Source organism: Sarcophilus harrisii, chromosome 2, assembly GCF_902635505.1.
Source record: "Sarcophilus harrisii chromosome 2, mSarHar1.11, whole genome shotgun sequence".
Classification (NCBI taxonomy): Eukaryota; Metazoa; Chordata; class Mammalia; order Dasyuromorphia; family Dasyuridae; genus Sarcophilus; species Sarcophilus harrisii.
The window spans coordinates 162,123,001-162,135,619 of record NC_045427.1 but is presented as its reverse complement, the minus strand read 5'-3'; the positions used below and the strand labels follow the sequence as shown (position 1 = coordinate 162,135,619).

The 12,619-nt window shown below is 31.0% G+C and overlaps 1 protein-coding gene and 1 long non-coding RNA gene across 7 annotated transcripts in view; one reads left to right on the top strand and one right to left on the bottom strand.

Annotated features, from left to right (window-relative positions):
- Positions 1-12,619, bottom strand: part of LOC105749090 — a 148,906-nt gene that overhangs the window by 22,441 nt on the left and 113,846 nt on the right. The window lies entirely within an intron of this gene.
- Positions 1-12,619, top strand: part of ANKEF1 (ankyrin repeat and EF-hand domain containing 1) — a 59,064-nt gene that overhangs the window by 25,782 nt on the left and 20,663 nt on the right. For all 3 annotated transcript variants that reach the window (XM_031951104.1, XM_031951105.1, XM_003758191.4), the window contains exons 2-5: positions 491-866; positions 2,471-2,670; positions 3,594-3,743; positions 4,426-4,549. In XM_031951104.1, coding sequence (XP_031806964.1) covers positions 521-866; positions 2,471-2,670; positions 3,594-3,743; positions 4,426-4,549 — 820 coding nt within the window. In that variant the 5' untranslated portion in view covers positions 491-520. The remainder of the gene's footprint in view (positions 1-490; positions 867-2,470; positions 2,671-3,593; positions 3,744-4,425; positions 4,550-12,619) is intronic.

Below are 12,619 nucleotides of genomic sequence, written 5' to 3'. Positions count from 1 at the left end.
AGATTTAATTTGATAATTAAATAACTACCCCAGTGGGATGAAAAAAATTTTGTTTGGGAAAATAGGATATATTTTTATTAAAGTCAGAACATAAACTCGTTGAAGACAGGTTTTCTTTTTTTTTGTCTTTTTTTCTCCAACACCAAGCACAAAATAGATATTTAATAAATACATTTTTTATCAAATTTGTGGTTGAATTATGAAGGGATGGTCAAAAAGGAATTCTTTTTTCAAGTAGTGATTGAGATTGGACTAGGTGACCATTATCTTCTACTTCTGAAATTATCTATTACTTTTGATAGGTATTAAAATGTAGATAAACGCCTTAGGTATTATTCTTTATATGCGCTTTCCCCAAGTATATTAACTTCAGCTTACAAAATAAAATGATAGCACTGTCAAAATGAGAAAAAATGTTAAGATAATAAAATATTTTTAATAAAACAGTGACTAAAACTAATCTTATATTTCCATTTTTTTTTAAATCTAGAAACGATTTTTAGGAAAAAGTTGATCAAGAATGGCGTTAGCGGATAAGAGACTTGAAAATTTGCAGATATATAAAGTTCTTCAATGTGTTCGTGAAAGAAATAAGAAGCAGATAGAGAAACTGACCAAAATGGGATACCCTGAACTTATTAATTTCACTGAGCCTACTAATGGTGTTAGTGCTCTTCATTTGGCTTCTGTCTCAAATGATGTTGATATGGTTAGCTTTCTTCTTCAGCTAGGAGCTCATCCTGATGTGCAAGACCGAAGGGGATGTACTCCAACTATGAGAGCTGCAGAGCTGGGCCATGATTTAACTATGGAAAAATTGGCTGCAGCACAAGCAGATATGACCATTGTTGATAATGAAGGAAAAGGTAAAAATCCCATCATATTATCAAACATAAAATTATATTTGCAGCTAGATCCGAAAAGGTAGAAGAAGAAGTATTTTCTCATTTTCTAAGCTATATCCTTGATTTTAACATTTCCATCATTAAGCAATTTACTCAATGCTTTTTCCAGTGGCCAAAATCTTACCATAATTCGATTCAGATTTATTCTGTGAAAATTTAGCTTGCAAAGTTTTTTTAGGGTAAAAGAAGCCAGCATTAGAAAAATTATATACTAATTGATTTTAACTTTAAATAGGAAATTGTTAGCATTACATGGGATGATACTCTGTCTTATATTTGTAATGACAAAGAACATACTCATTATTTTATTTTATTTTTTTGAAACTGGATCTCCCTATTTCACCCAGGCTTGGAAGTATATTGGCCTTTCACAGGCTAGATACCAATACTGATTGCCTGAAGAGCAGTAAGCTGCTCCATTTTCCCACGTTTTTTGTTTTCTATATTGGTCAGTCTTGTGGCCCCTGCTCTGGGCAGTAGTGGGTGATAGTAGTGGTGATGTGGTTCTATTAGTGTAAGACTTGGCCCTATAGTAACTCAGAACTCTTAAACTTGAGTAATTAACCAGCCTAATCTCTTCAGCAGCAGGAACCATTATATTTAACAATCCTATTGTCCAGATTTTTATACTTTTCCATGTTTTTAATAGAATTGCTCTAAGCCAGGACTGTCTCTGAGGATGCCCTATAGTCTAGGCCATTCTCAAATCTTCTTTAAACTTAGGGTTCAAAGAAAGATCCAATTAGTTGTGGTACTCCATTTCAGTTCATTTGAATTGCTTTTAATAGATTTGTAAATAATTTGTTATAATAATCATTGTAATAATGCTTTGTTATAGTCTTTTCTGTCTGAAAAGGGCTTGAATTGTCAATTGGGCCTCTTGTTCTGTGTTATTAACAATCCAAATACTGACATCTCGTTATTCCCCTTGTCAGTTCTCTAAGTAGTTCTGGATAGGAGATTTTCAGCACCCAATCTATCCAGAAATAGACCAGATAAGCCCCAGAAATTTATACTAGTTTTAGACTTAAGTGAGTTGGCAGAATTACTCGTGGCCTAAAAGAGCTAACAAAACTACAAAACCATTAAGGTCAGTTGCTCCTTTGTGTGAAGTAATCTTAAACACAGAGAAAATTTTTATAGTAATTTGAATTTTATAATTAGAGGCAGAATCCTTTAATGTAATGTAATGTAGTAAATGATGTGATCAAACTTACTTTGTAGAATAAAGTTGTGGTATTAAGCCTTTACTGAAAGAGTATTTAATAAAATTCATATTTGGAAGATCTGATTTGGTCTGTGGAATTCACCTCTCTGGGCTCATCAACTTAAGCATATCTATCTATCATCTATCTATATGTCAATTTGATCTATCTATTCACCTATCTACCTCCCCAAATGCATACATGCATATAATTAAATATATAATTACATATACATATAATTAAATATATAATACACAAATATATGCTACATTTACTGACTTTGGAAATTTTTTTGCATTTCAGAAACTGATGTATTGCAGACTATACTTTTTTCAGTTATATGTTTCTGGTTTTCTACAGGGATTCTGTTTTACTGCTTATTGCCCACCAAAAGACACTATCGCTGTGTTCTGATTGCCCTGGAAAATGGGGCAGATGTTAACAATTGTACATTTGACGGAACGCCGGTATTTCTTAAAGCTTGTGAAGAAGCACATCAAATTAAAGACGTGTGTATGAGACTTTTGGAAAAAGGAGCCAATCCAAATGCAATCAATTCGGTATAAAAATATGATTATAAATATTATTTTCTTCATATACATTAGTATAATGCTTATGTTTAAATATAGAAATATTAAGAGGTCAGGAGGTAATTTTAATTGCTTAGAATAATGGTGCCAAACTCAGATTAGTAGCTATTTCTACTAATCTGTATGTAAATATTCAAATTCTGTTTTTGATAATGTGTCCTGAACAAGTCATTTAACATTATAACATCCTAGATACTTCTATAAGACTATAATTTGAAGAAGAGGAATTGTCCTGATTGGTAGTGGAAGTTTTCTTTAAAAAGTGCTCCTACACTAATGGAATTATAAGTTGACACTCAAAACCTTTATTTAGAAAAAAATTAAAATTTTATGTGAAAGTAAAATATAATTACAGAAAAATAGAAAATGATCAAAGAGAAAAGACTACTCACATAAATTATATTGCAACAGAAGTAATTTTTTTTACTATTTTTATATACTTAAAAAACATATACTTAGGTTTTAATTTAGCTATTATTTTCTTTCCTTACATCATAATTATTATTTTATAGTACTAAATTATTTTCAAAATTTATTTTTTAAAATACATATATAGGCTCTTTAATTTTCATTTACTTAACTTCATTATTTTTTTTTCTATTCCAATTTATTGATCAGCTGTTTACAACTTTACAACACATACTTTCCTTAACATAAGTTTCTAACATCTATTCCCTTTTTGACACCATTCATTTAAGGTCTCTGATTTTTAGGCTTAATCGCTGTCATTTCAATTGTACTTAAGGATCTAATAGTTTTTGAATCTTTGAATCTTATATTCAAAAGGACACTATGTTTTGGGTTTTACATAGCATGAAGTTAAAATCAATCTAGTGGCAAAGACTTGCTTTGGTATGACCAAGGTAAATAATGCCTGCTTTTTTTGATATTAGTCAACAGGTCGAACTGCATTAATGGAAGCTGCAAGAGAAGGAGAGATAGATGTGGTTCGAGGTATACTTGAAAGAGGAGGAGATGTTAATGCTTATGACAATGAGAGGCAACATGCTTCACATTTTGCTGCCAAAGGAGGCTTTTTTGATGTAATAATTTTGATAAGTACTTCTAAAATTCCTACCATAGATTTTATATTTCCCTTTTCCTTAGGATTTACATAACATATTTAGTAAACAGAGATTTTTAGAATTTGAGTTATATCTTATATTATATATTTATATCTTAAATGCCATTGTGACTTCCCAAAAAAGATTATAAGCTTGCAACAATTTCAGGCAAAATTTTTAAATCATTTCCTCCTCCTTATATAGTTACTCACTTATATATTTTGTAGTGACTGTTTAATTTGTTAAAATTGGCTGATATCTGCTCAACTGTAACAAAATTTGAAGTTCTGCCAATTTGAAAGGACCTACATATTTCAATAATTTCAACTCTGGTTATAATTGTCATACTTTTACAAAATGTCTTTTGTGAATTCCATTACTTTTCTAAATTTAAAGTTTTAATCATATAATTGAACCAGCAAATAGTAATCCATATGTAAAATTAAATAGAATAAATAAAAATAACAAAATTGAAAGAGTACAAGGGGCTATCTTTTTTCTAAAAACAATTTCAATCCATTAAAATTCCTCTCCCTAGTTTTGATATTTAACATCCTAATTTCTTAAAGACTCATTACTGCATTAAAACAACTGTTAAACTCCATCTGTGTTCTTTTGTTATATATTCTATATTTCTTTAAAACCTTTCATTTTCTTTTAGATCCTGAAGCTTATTTCTGCTTATAATGGAGATTTGGGAATTATTGCAATGAATGGAAATACACCACTCCATTATGCTGCCATGGGTGGTTATGCAGACTGCTGTAAATTTATAACTCAACGAGGTAAAATTTTTAATATTTTTATTGTAGCTATGTAAATTGTCGATTTATGATCATTTCTATATAAGTATTCAATTATCAAATCTTAATCATGGAATCATAAAGTTTTTTGAATTTAGAGAAACTTTAAAAGTTATAATCAATAGTCAATAAACATTTATTAAGCTTCAACTACATGCTAGGTACTGTGCTACACTCTGATGATCCACAAAAGGAAAAAGACAATCCATGCCTTCATGGAGCAATGGGATAAGACAGAAACCACAAAAAACCATGTGAGAAGTGGGAAAGAAGAGAAGATACCCAAAGTTGGAATCATGGAGAAATCAATAAAAGTAGTGTAAAGCCAGATAAGAAATGAGGTGGGTCATTATATCACAGAACATAAAAGTTATGAGGGTTATATAGAGTCCTAACTCATCTTTTTGCAGCTTGGGAAACTGAGGCTTCTAAGGAGTAAGTGACTTACTTTGCAAAGGGCAGTGAGTTGATTCAGTGGATAGGGTGCCAGACATGGAATCTGGAAGACTCATCTTCCTGAGTTCAACTCTTGCCTCAGACACTAGCTGTGTGACTTGGGACAAGCCACTTAACCCTGTTTGCCTCAGTTTCCTCATCTGTAAAATAAGCTGGAGAAGGAAATGACAAAATCCTCACTCCAGTCTTTGCCAAGAAAATCCCAAAGGGTCACAAAAGAGTCAGACATGACTGAAAGTTCAGCCTGAATGACTGAACAACAAAACAGCTAGCTTGTAAATTATAGATCCAAATTGAAAACAAGGCAAGTTTTTTCTATTTCTTTAATTTTATTTTAGTAGTATATTATTTTTCTAATTACATGTAAAGATGGTTTCAACTTTTTTATAATAGCCTTTTATTTTTTCAAAACACATGTAAAGATAGTTTTCAACATTCACCCTTGCAAAATCTTGTGTTCCAAATTTTTTTTCTTCCCTCTCCACCTTTCCTTTCCCCTAGATAGCGAGTAATCCAATACAGGTTAAATATGTACAATTCCTCTAAACATTTCCACGTTTATCATGCTGCACAAAAAATAATCAGATCAAAAGTGGGGAGAATAAAAAAGAATAAAACAAGCAAGTAAACAACAACAGCAAGAAAAGTGAAAGTACTATATTGGGATCCACATTCAGTCCTTATAGTCCTCTCTTGCGATGCAGATGGCTCTGTCACAAGTCTATTATAATTGACTTGAATCACCTTGCTGTTGAAAAGAGCCCAGTCTATCACATCAACTTTTATTTTGGTAAAATTTTGAGTTCGAATTTTTTTTCTTCCTACTTCCCTTCCCTTCCCCTTCCCCACATTAGCAACCAATCTGATATAGGTTCTATGTATACATTCGTTTTTAACATTTCCATATGAGTCATGTTGGGAAACAAAAGAAGAGTTTTTTTGTAAATAAATCTGTGTTAAAAATTTCATTTTTTAAAGTAGGAAAAAACAACAAAACTAGCCATTCTGGACCTGATTATCACCAATAAGAGAGAACTAGTTGTGTAAATAGAGACGAAACCTCATTTGGGAGTGGTAATAGAATGGTAATAGATAAGGGGAGAGGGAAGCCAGGCACAGTCTAATATGCACTCTAGATTAAAGAAAAGCCAGTTTCAAGGGGCTAAAAGGATGGAGTTTATCAACTAAAATTCTAATTAAGGCCAGAAAGGATCAAAGTTCTCAATAATGAAATTTTAAAGACAAAATGTAAAATAATTCCAGTGAAGACTAAAAAACGAAGTTGTCAAAAGAGAGACTCATATTCCAAGGAAATAATTATTCAATCTAAGCTTTGAAACATGTGTTCAGAAAATGGAAATAAAGGTGGATAGAAGATGATGAATATAAAATTATGGCATTTTCTGTATGGATTGTTTCAACATTAAAGTTTAGAATTATCTGAAGTGATAAAGAAATATTATAAAGAAAACATAAATAATTTTTAAAATCCACACATTTATGGAAAGAAGGTATACTAGGATGGCTTAAGATATATGAATATGACAATAAATAGAATATACTGAACTTTCTTGCTTCAAAGATAGAACAAAAATAAATATGGAACTGAAATATGGATAAGTAGCTTGATAGTAAGAAAGCATCCATCTACCTGAATAAGTTAAAATTATCACACATAGGTAACTAACAGTCCAAGATATTGAAAATTTTGTTTGCTTAATTATCATCAGTAATTCTTGAAAAAGAGTATATGGTGAATACAAAGCATGAGATAGGACAGTTATGAGTTAAAGGGTTCTAATGAGTGGAACCTTCAGAATAAGACTAGGAATTTGAGTTTAATTCCTTGCAAAATTATTCTACTCGTTATTGAAGAGAAGGTTAAAGAATATCTCAGAAAAGATTCAATATCACAAAAAGACAGTGTCTTTCTAAAGAATAAGAAGTCTCTCCTGGTTAACCACATTTCCTTTTTTGGTATATTTACTGAACAAGTACATCAGGAGAATGCTGTAGTATCATATAATTTACCTAGACTTCCTCAAAACATATAATGAAGTCTTACATGCTTGTTGATGATAGGAATAGATATGATCTAGTTTTACATACACACACACACACACACACACACACACACGTATATATAGTACTGGTAGGTGATTTTGCAGCTGATTGAATGAATAGCTATAGCCAAAGAGCAGTCATTAATGCTTCAGGGTCAGCTTTTAAGATCTATAATTGAGTGCTTCAATTATGGTATGACCTTGAACCTGGGATTTTCATTGTTTTTTATCAGTGTCTGAGATAAAGGCATATAAGACATGCTAATTATATTTTTAAGTGACTCAGTCCTAGGAAGTATGCCAAAATGTTATATAATATCATTGGGATAAAAATCAAACAAATATACAACAACAACAACAAAAAACCTAATCAACATTTAACAATAGAGGTCAAAATTCAATAAAGTAAAATATTAATGGATACCAGTGTGAAATCTCATATGAGTATCAGCAGTCATCTTGAGCACATATAGATACATAGTAGCTAATTTGAAAATTATCTTGGGGTTTTAATGAAGTATAAATTCAATATGAGTAAACATCATCATAAAGCAATCATTCATTTTAGGTTGCCTAAGAAGAGACATATCCAAGGCTAGGAAGAGGATAGTTCCCAATATAATCTGGCCTTGTTGGACCTCATTGGCAAATTGTGTCTAAATTGGCTTCCCATTTTAGAAGGGATATTGTTAGGCTGAAGAGAGTCCAGAGGAGGATGGTCAAAATTGTGAAAAATCTTGAGATCATGCTATAGGTGGATCATTCAAATGAAATGGATCATGCTCTGCCTGGAGAAAAGGAGTTGTATCTTGATGGTTATATTTGACTATCACAGAAAAGTAGGTTTAAACCTTTACTGGTTGATCCTATGTAGTAGGTAGGACTAGTAGTAATTGGTGTTAGTTTTAAAGAATCAAATTTAGGCTTTTTCAACTAAGATAATAACAATTACAGCAATCCAAAAGATAGTTTGGATTTATTTAAAAGTATTCATGCAAAGGCTAGATTACAATAGCCAATATTTAATAAAAGGGATTATTTTGGGTGTCATCTAATATAGGATGGACTAAAGAATCATTTTTTTCTACTCTTGAGACTTTGTTAGATTATTATAGTTTTAAAAGATATGATCACTTCACTAGTTCAACAGAAGTTATAAAATCCTTAAAAAGTCATTGAATAACTGAATACGTTTCTGAGTACATAAATTTCAATAGTTATTTTGGAAGTTTGTTTTTAATACCCAACACATAATATATGATTTAATAATATATGTGTTTTGGGGGACCACTGAAGAAATAAATTCAAAACAATAGTCCATATTTCACTATTCTTTGAAAACTAGGATAAAATTTCTGATTAGCTTTTTGGGTTTTATGTTTAAAGTCACTTTTAAAGAACAACTGAAAATTACATATAACTCGGCTTGCATATAAAATAATTTGTATATTAAAATTTAATTGTGATTTATTTGAAGAAATATAATTTGAAGAATTTGAAGAATATTTGAAGAATAATTTGAAGAATATTTGAAGAATTTATTTGAAGAATATACGATTTTTTAAAAAAAATATGGACACTAGTTCCACCAATGCAGATTAGATTAGTAACAACATCCACAAAACCTCACTTGGCTTAGGTTTAGACAGCAGGTTTAGTTGACCTGTTCCATATTCATGTATGATAAAACCTGTCATCATCTGGTACTTGGATAGTACAGTCTTTAAGTAGTCAAAAATCATATTTATGACTGATGAAAGTAATACGGAAATAATAAATACATGGTATATCAAACATATTTTCTATTGTTTTTCATTTTTAATTATGGGTGCATCTGCAAAATTCTGAATTTAATCAGCAGGTGTTTATTAAGGACCTACGATGTGTTAGGTAGCCTCTGTCAGTCAAGAAGCATTTATTGGGAAGCTATATACTCTAGGCACTAAGTAAAAAAATAAGAAAAAATGAAATAATCTCTTCCTTCAAGGAACTTACATTATAATGGAAGAGACAAGTTTATATATGCACATTGAATATACATGTGTGTATTTATGTGTATTTATGTATGTATTTATGTGTACTATGGCACATATGTATGTGTGTACATACATATATAAGAATAATATAAATATAAAGAATATAAGTTGTTAAATAAAAGAAAAGGAAGAAACAAACAGTTGGGATAATCAAGACAGACTTCATGTAAGAAATCAAGCATCTTTTTTGTTAGTGTTTGAAAAAGAGTTAAAAATTTAAGTAAAAAAGAAAACACTGGCCTTACAATGAAGTGTTTTTTTTAAATTCCATGTTCTAGACTATTGCTAAATTTATAAGTAGAAAGTACTACACAATACTTAGAAAATGTGCTTGAAAAAGAGAAAGGAGGAAAAAAGAGAAAGGGAAAAATACTCCTCACTGAATTTAACTTTTACCAAATTAATTTCCATTATCTTCTCATTTTTTATACTATTATTGTCAGATAGGTCTGTTTTTTCTGGCATTTGTTTTCTTAATGAAATTTTTCTTTCCTAAAACTAAAAAGTTTTCCCTGAATCAAGCTTATCATTTAACATTTTAGCTTATTTTGTGATTTGATATAACTATTTCTAAAGCTGAACCAAAATGTCATTTTACAAGTGTATGGAAAAAATACGAAGTCAGCCATGACTTCATTCTCTTGTTCACAGGCCTTGCCCCTTTGATGCAGAAAGCAAAAGAGAAATGTTTCACAGAATCCCTGATGATATTTCTAAGAACAGAAGTCTCAGGGATTTTAATAAATTAGTCAATAAAAATTAAGTATCTATTGTGTGTTAGGGGCTTATGTTGAGGATACAAAGGCAGGCAAAAGACAGTCCTTGCAGCCTCAAGCATCTCACAATCTAATAAGACTATGACAGAATGCAAATAACTATTATATATAAACTGTATACAAGCTAAATAGAGGATAACTCAGAAAGAAGGCTTTAGAATTAAGAAGGATTAGGAAATTCTTGCTGTAGGAGAACATTTAGCCAGAAGACAGAGATGAGTAGAAAGAGAATTACAAACATGGGGGGACAACAAATGAGATGTCTGCAGTCTAGAAATGTAGTGCCTGGAGGAGAAGGGTATTATTAATCATTCTAGAATTTTCAAGGTACAATTCCAATATAAATCCTTAAATATATTGTTTGTTGTTTTAATAATCCCATGAATTGTAGAAACTATCTTATTATCACTTATATTTCTGTTTCTGAATATTGGAAGCCATTATTTTATCACTACAACATAGTACCTAACACATAGTAAACACTCAGTAAAATGCTGCTTGACTGATTGATTGGTATGAACCAATATTTTCATTTTCTCATTTCTTAAAGAGTCTCACTCTATTCTCTGGTTAAATTTTACTTGTAATGAGTAATACTAGCATGTTGAAAAAAAGTCATAGAATTTTCAGAAAGCTCTATTTTTCAAACCATTAGATGCACAAATAAAGTATAATGTTCTTCATAATTCTTGGTACTTTTTGGTATTGCTATTTCTGAAAGATTTATCTTGCTTTATAATGATATCTCAAAGTATTTTAGTAGCTCACTTCACTTTTATTTGGGTATTTTGGGGTAAATATTTTTATTTTCTACTCTTCTCTTTTTGAAGAGAGTAGTTACGATATAATAATCAGAATTGCAAATTATTTTTCTCACAATATACCTACTAAGTATCTGGGGCAGAATTTGAACTCAAGCCTCTTGACTCTGTTGGTGGTGTTTGTCCTTCTTTATGGAAGAGGACCATGATGTCAGGAAGGTGATGTCATGACATACAGGTGAATTGGATTTAGGTGAAGGAGGGCTGGTCAAGGTCACCTGCCTCATTTTCCTCTCCAGAGTCATTTGGGTGAGTGACAGGATATAGATCAAGATGACTGGAGAAGGCCCTAGGTACAATGGGAGATCTTGGCCTTTTTAACCTAAGGTTTTCAACCGGTCTCAGTCTAGTTCTGTGTAAACAATATCATGTTATCTATTGATGAGAGTATCTTTTGCTCATTTTAGAATTTTTTTTTCATTGATTCTAAAGATCTTTGAAGAATGACCAATTTCATGATGATTTAAAAAACTTTAGACCATGAAATCTGCATCCTTCTTAAAATACAATTGTGATTGGTATGAGTAATCCTTTCATCAATGAAGACCACACCTTAAAAGAAGTAATTGAAAAATGTTTTAACCGTGTTTGTTATAGCCAAATAATCCACCATCTAGTATATAACCTTTTTGTGATAATTTTCTCTAGCCTCAATACATAGCTTGATGAATACTCAGATTATACACAAAAAGATACTTCCTATTATTGAGACTGTAATTGAAGTATTTCCGGCTTGATAAGAGCAGCCAGAGCCAATACTTCCCAGGAATAGCTGTTAAGAATTAAGGGCCATTCAAAGACTGGAAATCAAAAGGCATACCCATTTACTGGGGAATGACTGAACAAATTGTGTGTTATATGATTATGATGGAATACTATTGTGCTATAAGATATGATAAGCAGGATGCCCTCAGAAAAACCTGGAAAGATTGATTCAAAATAAAATTACTGTGTACAGAGTAACAGCAATATTAATAAGATATTGTTAAGATAGCTGTGAATGACTTAGCTATTCTTAGCAATGCAGTGATCCAAGACAACTCTGAAGAACTTATGATGAAAAATGCTATCCATGTCCCCCAAGAGAATTGAATATTCTTTTTTTTATTTTTTTGAGTTTTTTATTTAAATAAAACTCATTTTTCTTGAGTTTTTTTAGTCTGTGTTTTTTTAACAGCACAAGTAATATAAAAATGTTTTGTATGACTTACACATGTGTAATCTATATTGATTGAATTGCTCCTTGGAGAAGGAGGAAGGGAGAGAATCTGGGACTCAAAGTTTAAAACCAAAGATTAAAAAGAGTTTTACATATAACTGAGAAAAATAAAATAACAAATTCAAAAAAAGAAATAATATTATTTTTTTAAAATTCAGGGCCACTTCTATATTATAATAAGTCATTGAAGGAAGATTTCAGTAGATGGATAAACATCCTAGTGGCAGTAATATGTGAACATGCATTATGAGAGTGCTAAGAATTAGACCACTTTCAGATCTATAAGCTTTAAATATAAGAGGCCGGTGGTGCTAGTGAACAGCTGTCAGTAATCCATTGTATTAGAGGAAATATTGAGCATCCTTGAAAAATGTACACTCATTCTCTTCCCTAAAAGGGTGGATTTCTTTCAGCTCTCCATCAGGATTATAGTTTTTCTTTTTTAAAATTCACTACAGCAAGAAAGACTCTGCATACTTTAAAAGTGAAAATAAGCTCACCCAGTCTTGGCCTGCTTCTTCTCTAAATGTTTCTGCCTATTTCTTTCCCAGGAGGAATCTAGACTCAAATATTACTGCTTTTTTTCTTCTAATTTATGGCTGTCTAATTTATGTGCTTTGAACCTCAGTTTGTACTGATGATTCCAAATTAATTTTATAATTTGGTACTTCAACTTCAGTA